Below are 19991 nucleotides of genomic sequence, written 5' to 3'. Positions count from 1 at the left end.
TCGTTGTGGTGCCGACACTAAACTTTGAGCACTTCCACGCAATAAATTTGTTGGCATATTCAAAAGCAGAGATGGAATATTATAATGGAGAAGGTAGATTAGGACATTGAGACAGCTTTGTTTGAGAAATAAACGAACAGCCACCGACAAGACCTCAGGAACCAACACACGTGAAGTGTTATTAACAAAACAAAGCAAAACGATTTTTCTTTTATTTTGAGGTTAGTTGCGTCACTGGGCACTGGGCAATGGTGATTTCATTGCTGCAGCCGATCTGTTTGGTTTGGGCCCTGAAAAAGCCTTTTTCCAGTTTGTGGTTACTGGCTGTCTCTCACTCAGCCAATTCAATAGCCGCTGCCCTTTGAGTGAAACACAAGTTTCTCCATCGCTTGAATCTTACTTTTTCTTCATTTCTTCATCCCTCTCTCTTCTCCGTAAGACAGCTGCAATGGCGACCAAGATTCTGTGGTGTCTCTTGTTTTGTGCCCTGTTCGTCGCTGTTTTTTCTGCAGCGGATTGTAAGTCGAAGTTCTCGCACCCACTTGCTCATTCTTCTTAATTCAACAGCCATTTCTGTTCTTGAAGCTCACGATTTCAAGTTTTTTGTGTACTTTGCATTTGTTGGTTCTAGATTTGAAGATTCTCTTCTGGGCATGTTGTAATTGTCTGCATTTGACTTGGGAGCTTCTGTTTTTTCTTCCTTTTCGAATGTTCAACTAAAAAATGCTACTGGGTTTTTGCATTCTGACCTAAATGGTTGATTGGTAACTTTGATTTACGGCCATGAACATTTCTTAGTTCAGATCTGTAACTAATCTACAGCTTTTCTTAGTTCAGAAATGTGCTTTGAAGTTGAACTTCTGTGTTACCTTACCAACATTGTTTGGCCTTTCCTATTTGATGACTAGTTTCTGATTTTGTTTTTGTTCTTGAGAGTATGAATTTGTCCCTTTGTCTACTTTAGATTCTAATCGAACTCGAAAACTTACTGCTATTGATTGGAACAATTGCAGCAAATGTGACTGATAACCCTGCTGATAAACTAGTCGCAGTGCTTAACAAGAATAGAACTGCTCATAAGTTATCTGCTCTAAAGGACAATCCTGGCTTGGCATGCCTTGCTCTTCAGTATATTAAGGCGTACCAAGGGAAATGTGGAGCAGTCGGAGGTCCCGACGGAATGAAGCCTCCGAATTCTGCGTTTATTGAAACTTTTGCTCCTAACTGTGGAGTTGTTGTCTCGTCTCTCGCTCCAATCACGGGGCGGTTGCTTGGTTGCCAGTCTAAATATGTACATGCTCCTGAAGCATTTTCTGATGTTTTGATGGAGAATAACAAGAGCTTGGAGATACTCTACTACAAGAATAACACAGAAGTTGGGGCTGCTGTGACTGGCACAGATGGAGGTTCTCCTTACTTTTGGTGTGTGTTGTTCAGCAATGGCAGCATCTCTAACAGCTTTGCCTTTGAGGGAGGAGTGGCCAAGTTAACGCGCCCCGGTTGCTACAGTGGGGCCAATGACCAATGCAGTGGAGCTGATAGCCAGTTTTCGACCACCCGTATGTTGCTATCAGCCTTAGCATCTTTGGTTGCCATGGCATTTGCCTTTAGTTTATGATCATAGGTCTCATCCAAACACAAAAAACGTCGGTTTTACTTGCTTTTCAACCATGTATTTTCTTTGTTAATGGCTGGGCAGTGTATTCTTTGTTTGATTTTCTGTTTTTCGATTTGTTTTCGAATTGCTCAATTCGTGCTATTTGGTCATCAAGTCATTATATATTGTAAAATCTCATGTATTCTTGGATCTCATAGGGGAGCCATTTTTCCTCAGTGAGTTGATAAAGAAAGTTCCACTTTATTAAGTACTGTGATGTTTGAATCAGTTTTAATTTATGATGATGAAATACCGATATGAAATAGAGAACGCTTCGCATAATCTTCCATTCGAATACGCAATGAAAAGAAAACTGCTACAAATTTGTTCAACTCTAAGCTTACTGTCCATTGATGAAACTGAACAGTTTTTTGAAAGTTAAGAAAACACAAGCAAACACAAAGAAGAAATTTGAAAGTTGAGGTAGGCTCTAAGACTCCCAAAACATCAAAGAAGCTTTACACTTCAAAACAAATGCAAGAAGCAGAAGAATGATGAATATGCCACAAGAAGAGCCACCAACTCTGTGAATCCAATAAGCATCAAATCTAGCACATCTCTGTTCTAAGTGAAGCACTCCAGCAATAATGAAGATCAAGGTCATGAGAAGAGCAGGCAACCAGAAGCCAAGATTAATGGATGATTCCTCCTCTTCCAACTCCTCGATGCTCGGCCTCCGGTCGATATAGAGCGGCGAAACAACCGCGAGAAGGCCGAGGCCTACTGCCACCCACCGGTCGTAGGAAGAAAACCTGCTCCTCCTCGACGTAGCGCCGATCCCAACCTCCATGGAGATGGAAAACTAAGTACTAGTTCTCTCGAAGTCTTATGGTGGTGTTGTAATGGAACTGTTTTTTTGCTTTTTTCTTGTTTAGAAAATGGGAATCTTTTTGGTTATTGAAGAGGGAATTTGTTCTGTGGAAGGAGTCTTGAAGAAGCTTAATTGTGAGAAGAATTATTCCCCATTAATGAACAGAGTCTTAGTTCATTGTTATTATTATTATTATTTTGGGTTGGAATCTGATTCTAGTGTAAATTGAAATTTACAAATCAAAAGAAACTAGATATGAACATTGTTGGAGAATGTACATCTGTCAAGCTGATTTTTTTTAGCCTATACATCAATTTGATTTCTTTCCAGAATTATTTAAATTGAATTGATTTTTTTTTGTCACGTGTAACATAGTTTATGAAAAACAAATCAAGATTTAATAAAATAAAAGGTCATACAATATTAAATTTTTACACACACAAAAAAAAAGAAAAAAAATATTATAATATGATAATTTTAAAAACCAAAATTTGCCATTGAATTTCATATTCTCCATCACCTGCAATAGAGCATTCTCTTCTCTGCACAACAATACTCAGAAACTAATCAATAATATGTTCATTTGAATTTGAAAAAACTTTAAGTTTTGAACCATAGTTTGAATTTAGAACTTTTATGCTTATTTAATTTTAATCTCTCCATAGAGAAACACGAGTTTTGATTGATGACAATGCTTTTACCACCTTTGATTATAGCATAACCGTTTATTAACAATCATGTTACATTCCCTTTTAGTGCATTAATGTTAGATTTTATCAAACGAAGGATATATTTTTTTTAAAATCAAAGAAGTACTAATATCTTTGTTAAAAATTTCAAATCAAGTTATTTTGAAGTTGTCAACTGAACTATTATCAGTAAGGATCAAGTTATTTTGAATTTATCAATTGAACTATTTGTTCACACGAGATTTCAAGAGAAATTTATTTCGTGAAACTTGAACTTTGTATTTGTATTAATTTTGTATTTGTGTTAATTTTGTTGAAAGTGAGTACAATATCTAATACATAATATTTTGATGCTTTTAAAATAAACTATAGTCTTTAAGCTGTTGATCTTCTTGAATGATCGGTCTTTGGGCTGATCTTCTTGGATGATCAGCCTTTGGGCCTTTTTATCTTCTTGGGAAATTGAACTTTGGGCTTTTTGATCTTCTTGGACGATCGGCTTTGGGCTTTTTAATCTTCTTGGATGATCAGCCTTTGGGCTTGATGATCTTCTTGGAGGATTAGTGTTCGCACGAGGCTTTCGAAGAAACTTGTTTTGTAGAGTTGAACTTGGGTTGGTGTTGGTCTTGATGTTGATTTGATGCGATGTGGTTTAATCTCTAGTACTTGATCCTCTGATTCTCTCCTGGTTGAATGCGTACGCTTGATGTATAGAAGCGGGGTATGTGGATGTCCTTGAGCTTGAAGGCTTGGAAGAATACTTGTATTTTCAAAGGATTTCACTCTTCAAGCGTGGTCAGAGTGCTTGTATCTTCAAAGGATTTCAGTTTAAATAATGCTTGCATCTTCAAACGACTTCAATCTTCAGAATGCTTGCATCTTCAAAGGACTTCAGTCCTCTTCAGTCTTTAGGTGGGCTTCAGTCTTCAGGTGGGCTTCATGAGCTTCATGGGCTAGAGTGTAGAATTGTTGATCCCCACAAATGAGGAGAGTCTCTCTATTTATAGAGTTCTCATGTGGCTTCATGGGCTTACGCTTGGTTGGTACTTTTAACCCAAATAATAATATCAAATTGGGTCAAATTAATCTTATCTGATTCAACGGCCATGATAAAACCATGTGGCGTCATCGAAATTTGTAACTTCAATTTAGGACACATGTCACCTCCTAGTTGATCACATTTTCAGTTTTGTATCATACATAATTGTACTCTATTTTAGAAAAATATTTGTCACATTTGATGAATTTGTTTAAGGTGAATTTGATGGTAAATATATGTTCCTTTTGCAGCAAAGAAGAATAAGATACATGTCATATTTTTTATGTGTATACTAAAGGATACATCACTTTGATTTGGAATTTCTTCACTAATTTAATGAATAATGTGGCAGTTTGTGATTGGTCCAAAATTTCTCGTTCAACAAATGTCTCATTTCGAGATTTATGCACATATATGAGTGGATGAATCTTGAAAAATATAAAGTTGGAATCAAAATCCAAATATATCTGTTCTTGAATTTGACGTCAATTGATGTGTCAGTCAAACTATGAATTTAGTACATAAATTTAACTGGGGATAAATTTTGGAATATGACCAAATTTTAATTTGAGATTTTGCTCCAATTTGATTTGGATTTGAGATAAAATTTGAGATATGCTCGAATTTTAATAAAAGATCAATTGAGATTTCTTTTCTTATCCACAATCTATTTTGATTGAAGATAAAAACTCAAGTTTGAAAAACTTGAATTTGGAATATGACCAAATTTTAATTTGGGATGTATTTTAGATTTTTCCACAATTTGATTTGGAAATAGGGATAAGAATCTAAATTTGGATGAGTTTGATATAAAATTTGGAAGATGTCCAAATTTGAGATTATATCCACAATTTAATTTTAAAGTTGAACAATTTGACTTTTAATAAAATTTGTAATATGGCCAAATTTTAATTTGAGAGAAGTTTTAGTAAAGTTGAATATGGGCCTTCAAGCTTGCTTACGGTGAAACCACATTCTTTTTGTTAAATTGGATAAATCCCCAAAAAATATCAATTTAACCCAAAATTTGTTAGATCTTCTCAAATGCGATATGTTTAGTCCAATCTAAAATCCAATCTAAAATATCAACTTCTTCTCTAATTTGGCTTTTAAATCTTAACCACTTTTGATTATTCATCTATAAATTGAACTCATAAACTTCATAGAATTTACATTGAGTGAATCAACTCCATTGCATCTAAAAACTTCTTCAAGAGCTTTTTATTATTTCTTTCGTTTTTTTTAATGTTTCTTGTTTTTCTTCGCCAAGTCAATGGAAACAGAGCGCTCTCTCGTGACTGATCTTCTTTTTTTTCTTCTTTTTTTCTTTTCTAATTTCTTCAGCATGTTTTCAATCTTTCTGTTTTCCTCACCTTTTTCCAAGACTTTTGTGGTTGATCATTTCCTTCGGGACCCATCAGCATTACGTTGCACTTGATGTGTGGTCATCGACAACATCAACTTTTGCTTCTATTAGATTTTTTTTACAGCCAATTTCTCATGGTGCTGAGATGATGTGTGAGAGAGGAAGAGAATAAAGTTTTTTTTTTCCTTTTTAATTTCGTCCTTTTATGAAGATCTTTTCTTAATCTTTCTTTCTTCTTCCTTGTTTTCCTTGGCTTTCAACATTTTTTCTTGCAGATTCTTTTACCATCATTGTTTGCAAAGTCACTGTAGTCTAGCACCGTGGAGATGGAAGCCACCCGCCGCGGATGGTGATGGTGTGGATTCGCTTGAGAAAAGGATAGGGTCTGCTGACATGAGCTTGGGAGGGAGTGACATAGTAGAGAGAGATTTAGTGGGAAGTGAGATAAATTTTAGGGGCGACAGATGTGTAGAAGAAGAAGAAAGATTTAGTTTTTTTTTTTATTAAAGGTTTGGTTTTATCTTTTGACCAAATTTTTTTGTACTTTTTTTAGTTTTTTTTCTTCTTAATTTCCTTTCTTTATACACTTTTTTTCTTTCGTTTTTTTGGTTCTTGTTTCACATTTTTTTTTGTTCATATTACTCTTTTCTTTTCTTTTTTAATAATTTTTTTTCATTTTTTCTCTTTTCTTTTACTTTTCTTTTTCCTATTTTTCTTTTTTTCATTCTTTTTCTTTTATTTTCTTCTTTTCCTCTTTTATTTTCTTATTTTCTTATTTTCTTTTCCCTTTCCCTTTTCTTTTCTTTTTGTTTCTTTTTCTTTTTCTTTTTCTTTTTCTTTTTTTAACTCTGTTTCCACTTTTTGTTTTTTCTCTTCTAGAAACAAGTCAAATTTAGACAATGAATTGAATCTAACATTTTTTTTTTTTGTAATTTTGCCCTCTCCTTTTTTATGTTTAATTTTTTTAGTTCACCATTTTTTTAACAACTTGCCCTCACTTTTTTTTACAGGAGTTAAACTATTAGGGTGAAAAGTAAATGAGGTGGCAACATCGAACAAAGCTTGAGGATGAGCTATTGTGAGGATGAATCGAAACCAACTACACCAGACTTTAGAGGTGGAGGTGGAGTGCACAAAACTTGAGCGAAAGCCGCACTTGAATTTTGGTGATGAAGTGAAGTTACATTTGAATTTTGGGGAGGAAGCGAAGCCGCACTTGACTTGTGAAGATGAAGCGAAGCCGCACTTGACTTGAATGCGCACTTGACTTGAATGCTTCACAACTAAGTTTGACGAAGTATCAACGAATGCTTCACAATTAAGTTTGACTTGAAGTATCAACGAATCCTTCACAATTAAGTTTGACGAAGTATCTTTGACTGCTCCGCATTTAAGTTTGATGAAGCACCAGCGAATGCTCCACATTTGAGTTTGATGAAGCACCAACGAATGCTTCGCATTTGAGTTTGATGAAGCACCGGCGAATGCTCCGCATTTAAGTTTGATGAAGCACCAGCGAATGCTCCACATTTGAGTTTGATGAAGCACCGGCGAATGCTCCGCATTTGAGTTTGATGAAGCACCAATGAATCTTTGGCAGTAGGCTTGACTTTGCGACTTTGAGCATGAAGATGGCATTGAAAAGCCTCCAAACTTGAGCATGAAGATGGAGAATCGATGAAACCTCTGAACTTGAAGATGGAGAAGCATCGATGGAGCCTCTGCACTTGAAGATGGAGGAGCATCAACGAAGCCTTCGAATTTGTAGATGGGCATCAAAGAAGCCTATGAAATTGAAGATAGAGGGAAATCGACGAAGCTTCTAAACTTGAAGATGAAGGAACATTGACAAAGTCTCTGAACTTGAAGATGGAGGGGCATGCAATCCAACCCTTGAACTTGGAGACAGAGAAGCAATAGTGCAACCATTGAATTTGGAGATGGAGAGGCATCAATGTAACCATCGAAGTTAGAGTTGTAGAATCAATAGTGCAACCCTTGAACTTGGAGACAGGGAAGTAGCAGTGCAACCATCAAATTTGGAGATGGAGAAACAGCGTTGCAACCATCAAAGCAGTAGCCCGATCCTCGAATTTGGAGATGAAGAAACAGTAATGCAACATCTTTATAGAGGAAGTAGAACTGCAATAACTTTTGGAGAAGAAGCGAAGCTGCAGGGAATAATATTTTTTTAGGGGAAGTAGGGAAGTCGTACCAAACTTGAACTTCGAAGAGGAAGAAACGAAGCATCCAAACTTGACTTTAAAGAGGAAGTGGTAAAGCCTCCAAACTTGACTTCAAAGAGGAAGAAACGAAACATCCAAATTTGACTTCAAAGAGGAAGTGGTGAAGCCTCCAAATTTGACTTCGAAGAGGAAGCAAAGCGCCATTCCAAGTGTGTGCTTTTTTTTACTGTGTTAGCTTCTTAAATGGACGAATATCTTCAATTTGTTGTGTTGCCCCTAACAAGGATGAACATCTTCAATCTGTTGTATAGCGTCATACGTAGGGTGATTGTGGTACCTTTTTTATGGACTAAACTTAAATCTCTTTAAGTCGTCTGCCTACCTTTGAAGAAAGAGATCAAGTCATGACGTAGTTCAAATGTTTTTTTTTTGGTGAACTGAACTTGAAGTTTCTTTTAAGTTGCCTACATACCCTTAACAATGATAGGAATCAAGTCATAACGTAGTTCAATAAAGAGATTTTTCTCGGCCATTCACCTTTTAAGCTCATGCGGGCCAAGAGCACCATGCAGTTTAGGCTCTTGCGATGAAGAGCTTCTATACTTAAATTTTAGAGGCTCTTATTTCATCATGGCTTTGATCATCCTCTTTATTTGTAGAATTCGTCAATATGATGAGTTTTGGCTTCACTATCAAGAAACCTTCTATATTTATATCAATAGACAATTTCCTCTTCATGCATGAAGAAATACGACTGTGAATCTTTTCGTCGTTGTTTTCTTCATGAAATGATGTTGCCTTCAAAAATTTTATCCTTCCTTTATGTTGATCGCTTGTTGTCTTGAGACGATCAAAGGAAGATGTTGAAGGTCGATCTTTCTTTGATGTGAAGATACTTAACCTCTTGAAAGCTGAAGTTCGAATTGCAGTAGACATTGAACATTGGTTTCCTTCTTCTATCGTGGCCATACTTAATCTTTGAAAGACTGGAGATCGAGTAGTTGAAGGCTTGATACGATCCAAAACAAAAACTCTTTGTTCGGTTTCTTTTGAATCATTGACTTCTTTAATAGTTATATGTTTGTTGTCAACTTTCGCTTTGCTGACAACATGACATCCAATAACTTTTGATACTTCCTCTGAATGATTATTGAGAAAGTTTTTTGGGAGAAATTCTGCCAAACTTATCGGCCGTCGAAGTTGAGGAAAGTCTTCGTTCTTTCTTAGCAGGCTTAGGCTTCCATGCCTCATTTTTCCCTTTCTTTATATGAGTCTTGTTCCTTCTTCTATAGCTTTGATAGAAGCACAATTCTTTTTGGGTGGAATTTAGCTGTCTTCTCCTTCGATGAGTCACAACTATCCATCCTTCATTGTCATCTTCAACAGGATCATTTTTGCTTCGAAAATCTGTTGTTAGAATCTCTTGCTGGAACCGAACGACTATAGGCTCAAAAGTCCCAAACTGGATGAAGCTTTCTCTTTGATCATGAGACACAGGCGGTGTTTAAACACTTGAAGTCATTACTACTGCCATATGATTTGTTTGAGTTATTTCATCAAGCTCCAACTCAAGTTTCTTTTCACGAGCCAACTTTAGAATCAGTTCATTCAGCACAAAGCACTTTTCAACTGGGTGACTAACGACTCGATGATACTTACAATAGTTAGGATCATCTACTTTTCTTGCTTGTTCCGGTCGCTTGCATTCTCACAGTTGAATAAGTTGTTTCACTAATAATTGTTCCAACATATCGGCAACATCAGAGTCTGGGAATGGATAAACCTTCTCATGTTTTTCTTTGAGAGTTAGCCGATGCTTCTGGCCACCATCATGTTTTCTTCAAGGCTTTGTTTCTTTTCCTTTGGAGGAAAGTTTCAACAGGGTTATCTGAATAACCATAGATTCTTTTGTGGCACTATCCACGATATTTTCAGTGCCCTTGGCTTCATACTTGTATTTTCTCCCTTCAGGGACTAGGAAATCTTTAGTTCACCTATTGGCGATGCCCAGCTTCATATCATGAGCGTGTGTTGCCAACTCCTCAAATGTATGAGGTTTTATCCTTTGCAAAATGTAGGGAAGTTCCCAGTGCATGCCTTGGGTGCACATCTCCACTGCAGATAATTCAGTGAGTCTATCTTTGCAATCCAGACTTAGAGCTCTCCATCGGTTGATGTAATTGATGACTAACTCTTCTTTCTACTGTTTTGTGTTCGTCAGCTCCATCATGCTAACGGTATGCCTTGTGTTGTAGAAGCGGTTGAGAAACTCCCTTTTTAGCTGTTCCCAACTGTCAATCACTTATGGCTCTAAATCAGTGTACCAATCAAAAGCATTCCCTTTTAAGGTTCTAAAAAATTGATTGACTAGCAGGTCTTCTTTAGTTCCTGCATTTTCACAAGTTTCAATGAAATGAGCAACATGTTGTTTCAGATTGCCCTTTCCGTCGAACTGCTTGAACTTTGGAGGTTGATACACAACTGACATTCTCAAGTTGTCAATTCTCTTGGTGTACGACTTGGAGTACATAAAGGAAGATTGCGATGGTCCTCCATATTGAGCCCTTATGGAGTTTGTAATCATATCTTGCAGCTGTTGAACTGACAGGGGGCGACAGCAGTAGAATATTCCGGCTAGTCTTCCTGCAAGACAGTTTTTCCTTCGTCATTGTACTTTGTAGCTAGAGATTGATTCGATTCAGCAGTATCTCGAGCTGTATCTGATCTCTTAAAGCAGCGATTTTATGATCTCACTCCTTTACAACTTTCATTAGGAGATTTATCTTTCTTTCCATTTCTGCCATGGTTGACTCAGTCGTTACATCAGCCATCATGACAGACACTACGTCAAGGTATGATTCTTCCTTTGATTGCTCAAAAGCAGAGGCATAGTTGTCAAACAATGGATTTTCTCTTATGATGATCTCACCTTTAGAAGATTCCATCATCTGCTCCCAGATTTTCTCTATGAAGACAAAACCTTGTTCTTGCTCCTGCATATTCTCCTTTGAATGGTTGTAGGTGACAAGTCCCTTGTAGGTGTTACTTACAACAGTTGCTTTGGATGCAACTTTCTTTGGTGCCATTAGTTTACTTGAATGTTGAGAGAGATGAGAGGTAGATAAGTCACACTAGGCGTGCCAATTTGTTTGCACGAGATTTCAAGAGAAATTTATTTTATGGAACTTGAACTTTGTATTTGTATTAATTTTGTGGAAAGTGAATGCAATCTCTAATACATAATATTTTGATGCTTTTAAAATAAACTATAGTCTTTAAGTCGTTGATCTTCTTGAATGATCTACCTTTGGGCTTGTTGATTTTCTTAGATGATCGACCTTTGGGCTTGTTGATCTTCTTGGACGATCGACCTTTGGGCTTGTTGATCTTCTTGGATGATCGACCTTTGGACTTTTTGATCTTCTTGGATGATCGACCTTTGGGCTTGTCGATCTTCTTGGATAATCGGCCTTTGGGCTTGATGATCTTCTTAAAGGATTAGTGTTTGCACTAAGCTTTCAGAGAAACTTGTTTCGTGGAGTTGAACTTGAGTTGGTGTTAATTTGATGCAATGTGGTTTGATCTCTAGTACTTGATCCTCTGATTTTCTCCCGATTGAATGCGTACGTTTGATGTAAAGAAGCGAGGTGTGTGGATGTTCTTAAGCTTGGAGTCTTGGAAGAATGCTTGTATCTTCAAAGGACTTCAGTTTTCAGAATGCTTGTATCTTCAAAGGACTTCAGTTTTCAGAATGCTTGCATCTTCAAAGGACTTCAGTCTTCAGAATGCTTGTATCTTCAAAGGATTTCAGTCTTCAGAATGCTTGCATCTTCTAAGGACTTTAGTTTTCAGAATGCTTGTATCTTCAAAGGACTTCGGTCTTCAAGTGTGGTCAGTTCCAGGAGTCAAGGAGTCTTCTGATTGTAGAGAATTCCCTCTAAGCTCTCTGGAGTGTAGAATTTCTTACTCCCACAAATGAGCAAAGTCTCTCTATTTATAGAGTTCTCATGTGGGCTTCATGGGCTTAGGCTTGGTTGGTCCATGGACCTAACCCCGTGGGGCCAACTAATTTGTGTCATTTGGGTCAAATTAAACCTATTTTTGGGCTCAATTGAACTTTTAACCCAAATAATAATATCAAATTGGGTCAAATTAATCTTATCTGATTCAACGGTCATGATAAAATCACGTGGCCTCATCGAATTTTGTCTTCAACTTCAATTTGGGACACATGTCACCTTCTAGTTGGTCCCAAATTTGATGATTTGAAATTTCGTAATTAATTTATTGAATGATGTGGCAATTTGTGAGTGGTCCAAAATTTCTCGTTCAATACTACTAATCAATTATCCATTATGTTATGCATCTTCAAAATCTAAACTCTAAATCTTAAAGAAAGATAAAGGAAATACGCATTGAATCTAAAAAACTAATAAGATCACTTGAAAACACATTTAAAAATATTTCTAATATTATAAATGATATCTAATATTGGTTTTTCAGTTTTATATTTTAATGATTTTTAAAGTTTTTCAAATTCAATGAATTTTATTTTACTTTAATATTATTATATTTTTCATTTTTTTCTATTTGCAACTTAAGATTGGATTTTGGTTATAATTTATACGTTAGTTCTTATTTTCGTATACTAATGTATACATATTTTTATTTTTTTAATAAAGTATTTTTGAAACAATTTAGAGAAAAAAAAATTCAGGTTAAGAAATTTTTTCGTTTTAACTTAGCTTTGTTTTAAAAACTTTGATAAATATTTTAAATTTATTATGGGTTATTTTCAAATATAGAAATACGAACCAAAATATTTATAAATGTAGCAAAATGTTACTGTCTATTAATTACTAGTGTTTATAAAGTAGTATATCGGTGTCTCTGTCTATCATGATAAATTGTGACATTTTGCTATATCTTTGGCATTTAAAACAATTTTCTTTTATTATTTGCTTATATTTTTGGATGGATGATTTTGTAAAAGTTTATTACGGTCTTTTAAATTAATATTACTTAATTTAAATGTTACATCAATGTATTTATATGAATGTTAAATTATAAGTTTTGTGTCTAAAAGTCTCTTACAAATGCTTAACATATATCTAAACTTTCAATTTTGTGTTTAATAAGTTCAAGATATATTCAATTTTTTTAAAAAATAATTCTTTTATTGGATAAAAAGGTTAATTTTCTATCTAATTGAGCTTTTAAATTCAATTTATTTAACAATGTAATGTACATTGATTTTTTTCCGCAAAACTATGTCCAATAAAAGTGGGGTGGTATATGCATACCCTATGAATAAGTAATAATTTGAGAGTATTCCAAATATCGTATCTCAATAGATTAATTATGCAATTCAATTTTTCAATATAAACTAAGTGATAACTAATGGTCGATCATTTGATCATAAAACCAAAGTGCTATCAGACTTCTATTTTTATAAAAAACCCAATAAGAATAGTTCTAATGAAACGAAATGCATTGACTATCGTAAAAATTACTCCATCAACCAAATCAACCAACTTATAAAAAAGGAATGAGGATAGAAACTGATCCTTGTTTCAACCTTTGCCCTATCTTAAATATGATAATCCTCTTTCTACGTAACAAAATGTGAAAACAAATAAGAACTAAGGCTGTCATCAATGCTCAACTTGAGCATTGCCTTGTTGGAAAATTATTGGCATCTCGAATCATATATCGTGTTATGAGAAATGCCTTAGTCAAATCTTGGAGGACAAGACTAAGTTTTAGGGTTAAAAACCTTGGAAGAAATCTATTTCTTTTCAAATTTGATTCTTGCCGGGATAGAGAAATGGTGATGAGAATAGGACTTTGATTATTTGACACATTCTTGATTGCTTTTGAAGCTCCCATGGTTGCCATTAAGATGTCAAATTTATCTTTTATGAAGGTGGCATTTTGGATTCACATGTTGATCTTTTATTTGTATTACCATTTGATCGTCAACTGTAGAAAGGATCGAGTTTGTTTTTGCACCCACAAAAAAACGTTGTAGCGGTTCGACTCTAAGTTGTGAAAAAAGTCAAAATTTAGTGACATACCTAAGAAGATTGAAAAATGGATGTAGGTCGGGTTGTGCCAAAACATTATAAAATCAGGGTGCTAATTTCTATCACATTTTTAATTCTTGAAATTAATTATTTCAATTGGCAGTTCTTAATTTCTATATCTGTTACCAATCTTTTTATTAGAATTAAATAGGATGTTTTAATGTCATTGTTAATTTCTTGCTAAATTCAAAGTGAAATTATTTGCATAAAATTCTTGTTCAAATTACTTCTCAGCAAAAATCTGTTAATTTACTTAATTTGGCCTACATTAGTAAAAAAAAAATCATTAGTTTAAATAAAACATATTCACTCCTTTAAGATTGTCATATCGACCTTACAACTTTTTAGGTTTAATACTTTGAATTTTGAACTTTGAACTTTAATGCTTATTAACTTTAATCTACAAACTATCAATGTCTATCACTGATATACTGTGATATTTTATTATATTTGAAAATATTTTCAACCGTTTGACATTTAACCTTTTACTATTTGTTTATATTTTTGGATGGATGATTTTAGGAGGGTTTATTATGGTTTTTTAAAAATTAATAATAGGTTTTTTTTTAAAAAAAATAAAAAATATATATAAAAACACTTTTGGAACTTTTTGCTATAAAGTGTAAATATTTTTGAGAATTTTCTATTTGTAAGAATTTCCATATTACTTAATTTAGATGTTATCTTATATTTATATGAATATTATATTATAAGTTTTGTGTCTAAAAATATCTTTTAAATGTGTTACATATACCTTAACTTTCGATTTATATATCATAGGTTTAAGATATACTCAGCTTTTTTTTAAAAAAATAATTATTTTATTGAACAAAAAGGTTAATTTTGTATCTAATTGAGAGTTTTTTTTTTTAAAAAAATAAATATTGTGATTAGGAAAACAATTTAGGGAAATATAGTGGTTTTGAAACTATTTAGAAATCTATGGTTGTTTTGGAGTTTTCGAGGGCGGGGATTTTGTGTAAAATATTTTGTCGAGGGTTCAACCCTCGATCTGTCGAAAATTAAAGAAGTCGAGGGTTTGACCCTCGACCTCAAGGAAATTGAAGAAGACGACAAAATTTGAAGTCTGTCGAAGAAGAGGTTGAGGGTTTGAGCGGCACGCTGCGATAGCTTTTTCACGACAACGTCTGCCGAACTCCCACTCTCAAGAGCTCTCTTTCCTCACTACACAATCGCCCACAAACTCCTACACGATTGCTTAGCTATTACAATTAGACGATCGCCTTCTCAAAACCTATATGATTGCCTACCTTTTACCATACGATTGTATACAAAGTGCTATACGATCACTGAGCTTTACTACACGATCGCCTAGTGGAATTACATGATGAGCGACACACTGCGATGGCCTCTCCAGGACAACATCTTCCAAACTCCTACTCTCGAGAGCTCTCTTTTCTCACTACACGATCGCCCACAAACTCCTACACGATCGCTTAGCTATTACAATTAGACTATCGCCTTCTCAAAACCTATACGATCGCCTACTTTTTACTATACGATCGTATACTAAGTGCTACACGATCGCCTAGTGGAAGTACATGATGAGCGACATACTGCGATGGCCTCTCCAGGGCAGCGTCTTCCGAACTCCCACTCTCGAGAGCTCTCTTTCCTTACTATATGATCGCCCACAAACTTCTACATGATCGCTTAGCTATTACTATTAGACGATCGACTTTTCATAACCTATACGATCACCTACCTTTTACTATACGATCGTCTACCAAGTGCTACACAATCGCCTAGTAGAAGTAGACGATAAGTGGCACGCTGTGATGGCTTCTCCATGACAACGTCTTCCGAATTCCCATGCTCGAGAGCTCTCTTTCCTCACTACACGATCGCCCACCAACTCCTACCTGATCGCTTAGCTATTACTATTAGACGATCTCCTTCTCAGAACCTATACGATCGCCTACCTCTTACTATACGATCGTCTACCAAGTACTGAAGTACAATCATACGATCGATATGAAGGTGTGTTTCATGTGAAGACCGGACGTTATAGTCTCAATGCCAAAGGAGGAAATGTTCAAATATTGAGGCTAAACAGGTCCAAGCAGTACTGTTCAGGTAACAAGTGACAAGCGTTTGGCATTCCATGCTCGCATTTTATGACCGTTTGCTCACATTTTAACATGAACTACGAAGACTTTATTGAGGACTACTATTGATTTTAAGAGGACGACAGACCTAATCACGATCTAATAAATTGTCAACGTATGTTGAATGTTAATCTCCTCGATTTCAACCTGTACCACATGAAGATCTAGATCACGCACCCTAATATGCCTGTCTTACATCATGATCCATCGTTGTTGAGAAAACCTGGTAGACCAAAAAGTTCACGTTATCACAACGAGATGGATTAGACAGAACCAGCAGCGATGTGGATTTTGTAATTAGTTAGGCCATAATCGAAGAAAGTGTCCTTTGTTACTAAGACGAGCTTCAGATAGTTAGGGATTGAGAAATAAATATCTTTTTTATTATATATTCAATTTTTTTATTGTAATCTATAAAGTTGTACATTATTCTTTTAATTGAGAAATAAATACTTTTATTATCATGTATATTTAATTAAGTGTAGATACTTTTATTGTATATTCAATTTTTTTTATTATAATTTATAAAGTTGTACATTATTTTTTTAATTAAGTTGTACATTATTTAATTGAGAAATAAATAATTTTTTCATCATGTATATTTAATTTAGTTAATTAAGTTGTACATTATTCTTCTACTTGAGAAATGAATATTTTTTTTAATTGAGAAATAAATATTTTTTTTCTTTCAGATCATGGCTTTAAACCTAGGACCTGTTGATCCTGATGTTTTGTACGGCCAGTCCATTCATCGATCATCTGTTGTATGGTGAGATCGTACTACTAGAGAAATATCTTGCAGGCGTCGAGAGGCAATTCTCTAGCGCACTATCTCACTCCACCCTCGAATACTACTGCTACTCCACACATTCTGGATTCTATGGGGTTGCCAGATTGGGATTTATTCAGTTGGACTGGCATCTGATCACAGCCTTGGTCGGGAGATGGAGGCCTGAGACGCATACATTTCATATGTCTGTTGGAGAGTGCACTATCACTCTACAAGACATAGATCACTCTACAAGACATAGAAGTGTTATTGGGGTTGCCTGTTGACGGTGAGTCGATCATCGGAGTGATGTATGATGACTGGTCACAAGTTTGTCAACTGTACCTCGGTGTGACCCCACCTGCTGACAAAATTTAAGGATTGATGTTAAGTTTGATATGGTAGGAACACAATTCCATGAGCTCGCAGATGATGCAGACGAAGAAACTGTTATAAGATATGCACGAGCATATATACTACAAATGATGGGTGAAAGTCTGTTTTTCGATAAATCAAGTCATTTTGTTTACTTGATGTTCCTGCCACTATTAGCTAACCTCTATGATGTGGGGCGATATTCGTGGTGTGGAGCATGTTTGGCATGGTTGTATAGACAACTATGCAAAGCAACAAGACCTGAGGTTTGTGAGATAGCTGGGCCTCTCATACTTTTGCAACTATGGGCTTGAGAGCGATTTCCAACAATGGTTCTACAGTTACAACATGTCAATGACGCTCAGTTAGTTGGACGAGCATACAGTTCTTAGTATGTTATTTTAATTCAATTTAATTTTTATATCACTGTTCTAGTTAATTTAGAATCTAAATTATCAATTTAAAAATTTAGGTGGAGAGATAAATTTTGTGTGACTAGGACGACCACGCACGTAGTCAGCCAGTACAGATACATATTTGATCTGCTTCAACCTAATCAAGTACATTAACACTGAACCAAATTGATTATTTTATACACATTTTTATTGTATTTTTCTTTAATGTTCTCCAATATAATATTTTGTGTTTCAAGTTATTTGGGAGCCGTACAAAATTATTATGCATAGTTTGCCCAATTTCTGTACGAATGGTCAAAACATATGGCGAACGATGAGTCCTCTCATTGTTTTCATATTGGTGAGTGGCATCTTTCTGACAGGATGATGAGACAATTCGGTTTTCAGCAGGATGTCCCATCACCTTGTAATACTGAACGTGAACCCCTACTACATGATATCGACTTAAGGACTGTAAATTGGTCTGAAAAAGTTACACATTTGATAGTGTGTGGTACTATCGTGCAAAGTTTATTGCAGTGGGGGTTTCTATTGAACAATTTGATAGGGATGTCACTCAAGACTTAATTCACTAGTATAATAATATCACAAGGCGCTACGTCACTCGTCCGGGAGCAGCTGTGGGTCATCTGGTAAATGAATGAATACTATCTAATTATTTTTAATTTAAATTTATTTTGAATATTATTTAATTATTTTATAATTCACAGAGATCGAACAATAGTAGACTTCGTGATCTTGTGAATGATCCGAACAAGGTTCTTGCTATATGTAGTGACAACCAAAGCTATATGGAGGAGATACATTATATGTACGATATACCTATTGTTCCTCCACCAGCTCCTAGACGTAGAGGACCTGTTCAGGAAGAGGATAAGTTTGATGAGGTTGCCCATAATGTGGAAGAGTTGCCCCCTGTGATGCAGACGCAGAATCAAACTGATTATGTTAGTCCGATGATGATGATGCCAACATTTGGTTCAGCACATTATGACTAAGAGGCTGGTCCTTCGTCTTCATACGTGCATGGACATGGCAGGTTCATGGAGAGCATAATGAATATTTATATTATAAAGCGCCTGCAGAGGTACCAAAGCACCATCAAGAAGAATCAGAACAACCTCAAGTTCAAAGGTGACGACGACAACTAGCTCGAAATCGACGACGTCTGCCCTGTAGGACACATTGGTTTTTGAAATTATTTTTATATAAATGAGATATTTTAATTTATATTTTTTTTATGAGATATTATTTTTTTTAGTTTGTTCTTTTAGAGTTAAGTTAAATAAAATAAAAAAATATTTTTAGAAATTGTTTTTATAAAATAGAAAATTAAAAAAAAAAAAGAAGTAAAGGTCGAATATTGAAAATTTTGTAATTTATAATATATGATATTTTATTCACTCTGTTTATGTAATATTTGATATTTTAGTTGCATTAACCACAAACCAATAAACTAAGATCCATGGTTATTATTGTAACTTAAACATGTATTTGCATACATACAAGTGGATCGTGTTTAAGTGATAACCTAAATGGTTTGTAGTATATGGATAAGGTTTGATACCTTATCCTGGTGACACAACGAGTATGACCCGCTTTATAGGTTTTACAAATGTTGTAAAGTGCTACAAATGATCTGATCCTAATCATTCATGTATTAGATATGCGAGCGGGGATATTCTATACAAAGGAGTTAGTATAAGACTGGACCACAAAATGTTTAATCTCGTTATATAACGCCGTTCATAATTGAGACTTTCATTTCACTAGAATGACCATATGTAACGTGACCATAATCCTGAGTGAGTTGCGAACTCCTGCCTATAAGGGCGGTTATTTGATTTCATGAGTGAAAGTGGTCAGATCGCCGACTCAATAAGCCTATCATTTTGGAGATTCGTTTGATTGGGGAGCTGGGAACTCAGCTACACAAGATGAAATTCACTCATTCCCTGAACTAGGGGTAAGTAAATAAATTGCTCTCTTAAGGGCTAATTCCGAGTCTTGAACAATATGGCACCACACCCTCTCTTGGCCCGATAGGGGTTTAGTCATAGTGGGACTATGATCTATTGTTCATTAGAGGGATCAGTGATAATTAAGGAGTTAGATGTAACTACATGGGCAAAACGATAATTTGGCCTAGCTGTACTTACGAGCATCTGTGAATGGTCATCGTACCTATTATTGGTTATATCTGATGGACACAAAAGTATATTTGTGGTAAGAAGAGTTCAGCTGTTGGTCTTTAGTGGAATGCCTGATATTAACAGATGGTGGAACTCGTGGCTAAAGAGTTTAGTCAACTATTCATGAACTGTTGGAGCTTCAAGCCACAGGTCCATTGGGTCCCCTGGGTAGCTTGGATAAAGTCGAGAACCAGTGTTTGGGTTAATTTGAAATGTTCAAATTGACAAGGGGAAGTTCAATTATATATGATAATTGGACTGGTTAATTATATATGA

At 35.2% G+C, this 19991-nt stretch overlaps 2 protein-coding genes across 2 annotated transcripts; one reads left to right on the top strand and one right to left on the bottom strand.

Annotated features, from left to right (window-relative positions):
- The first annotated feature begins 102 nt into the window (after positions 1-102).
- LOC120086877 lies at positions 103-1865 on the top strand. The gene is made up of 2 exons (XM_039043691.1): positions 103-518; positions 1014-1865. Exons 1-2 carry the CDS (start codon positions 449-451, stop codon positions 1616-1618), a joined length of 675 nt encoding a protein of 224 aa, XP_038899619.1. The 5' UTR covers positions 103-448; the 3' UTR covers positions 1619-1865.
- Positions 1866-1915: 50 nt separating this feature from the next.
- Positions 1916-2609, bottom strand: LOC120086878. The gene has a single exon (XM_039043692.1). It carries the CDS (start codon positions 2445-2447, stop codon positions 2088-2090), a length of 360 nt encoding a protein of 119 aa, XP_038899620.1. The 5' UTR covers positions 2448-2609; the 3' UTR covers positions 1916-2087.
- Between the last annotated feature and the right edge of the window lie 17382 nt (positions 2610-19991).

This window comes from Benincasa hispida, chromosome 9 (assembly GCF_009727055.1).
Source record: "Benincasa hispida cultivar B227 chromosome 9, ASM972705v1, whole genome shotgun sequence".
Lineage (NCBI taxonomy): Eukaryota > Viridiplantae > Streptophyta > Magnoliopsida > Cucurbitales > Cucurbitaceae > Benincasa > Benincasa hispida.
Note: the sequence above shows the minus strand (reverse complement) of the source record. Positions and strands in the feature narration are given on the sequence as shown.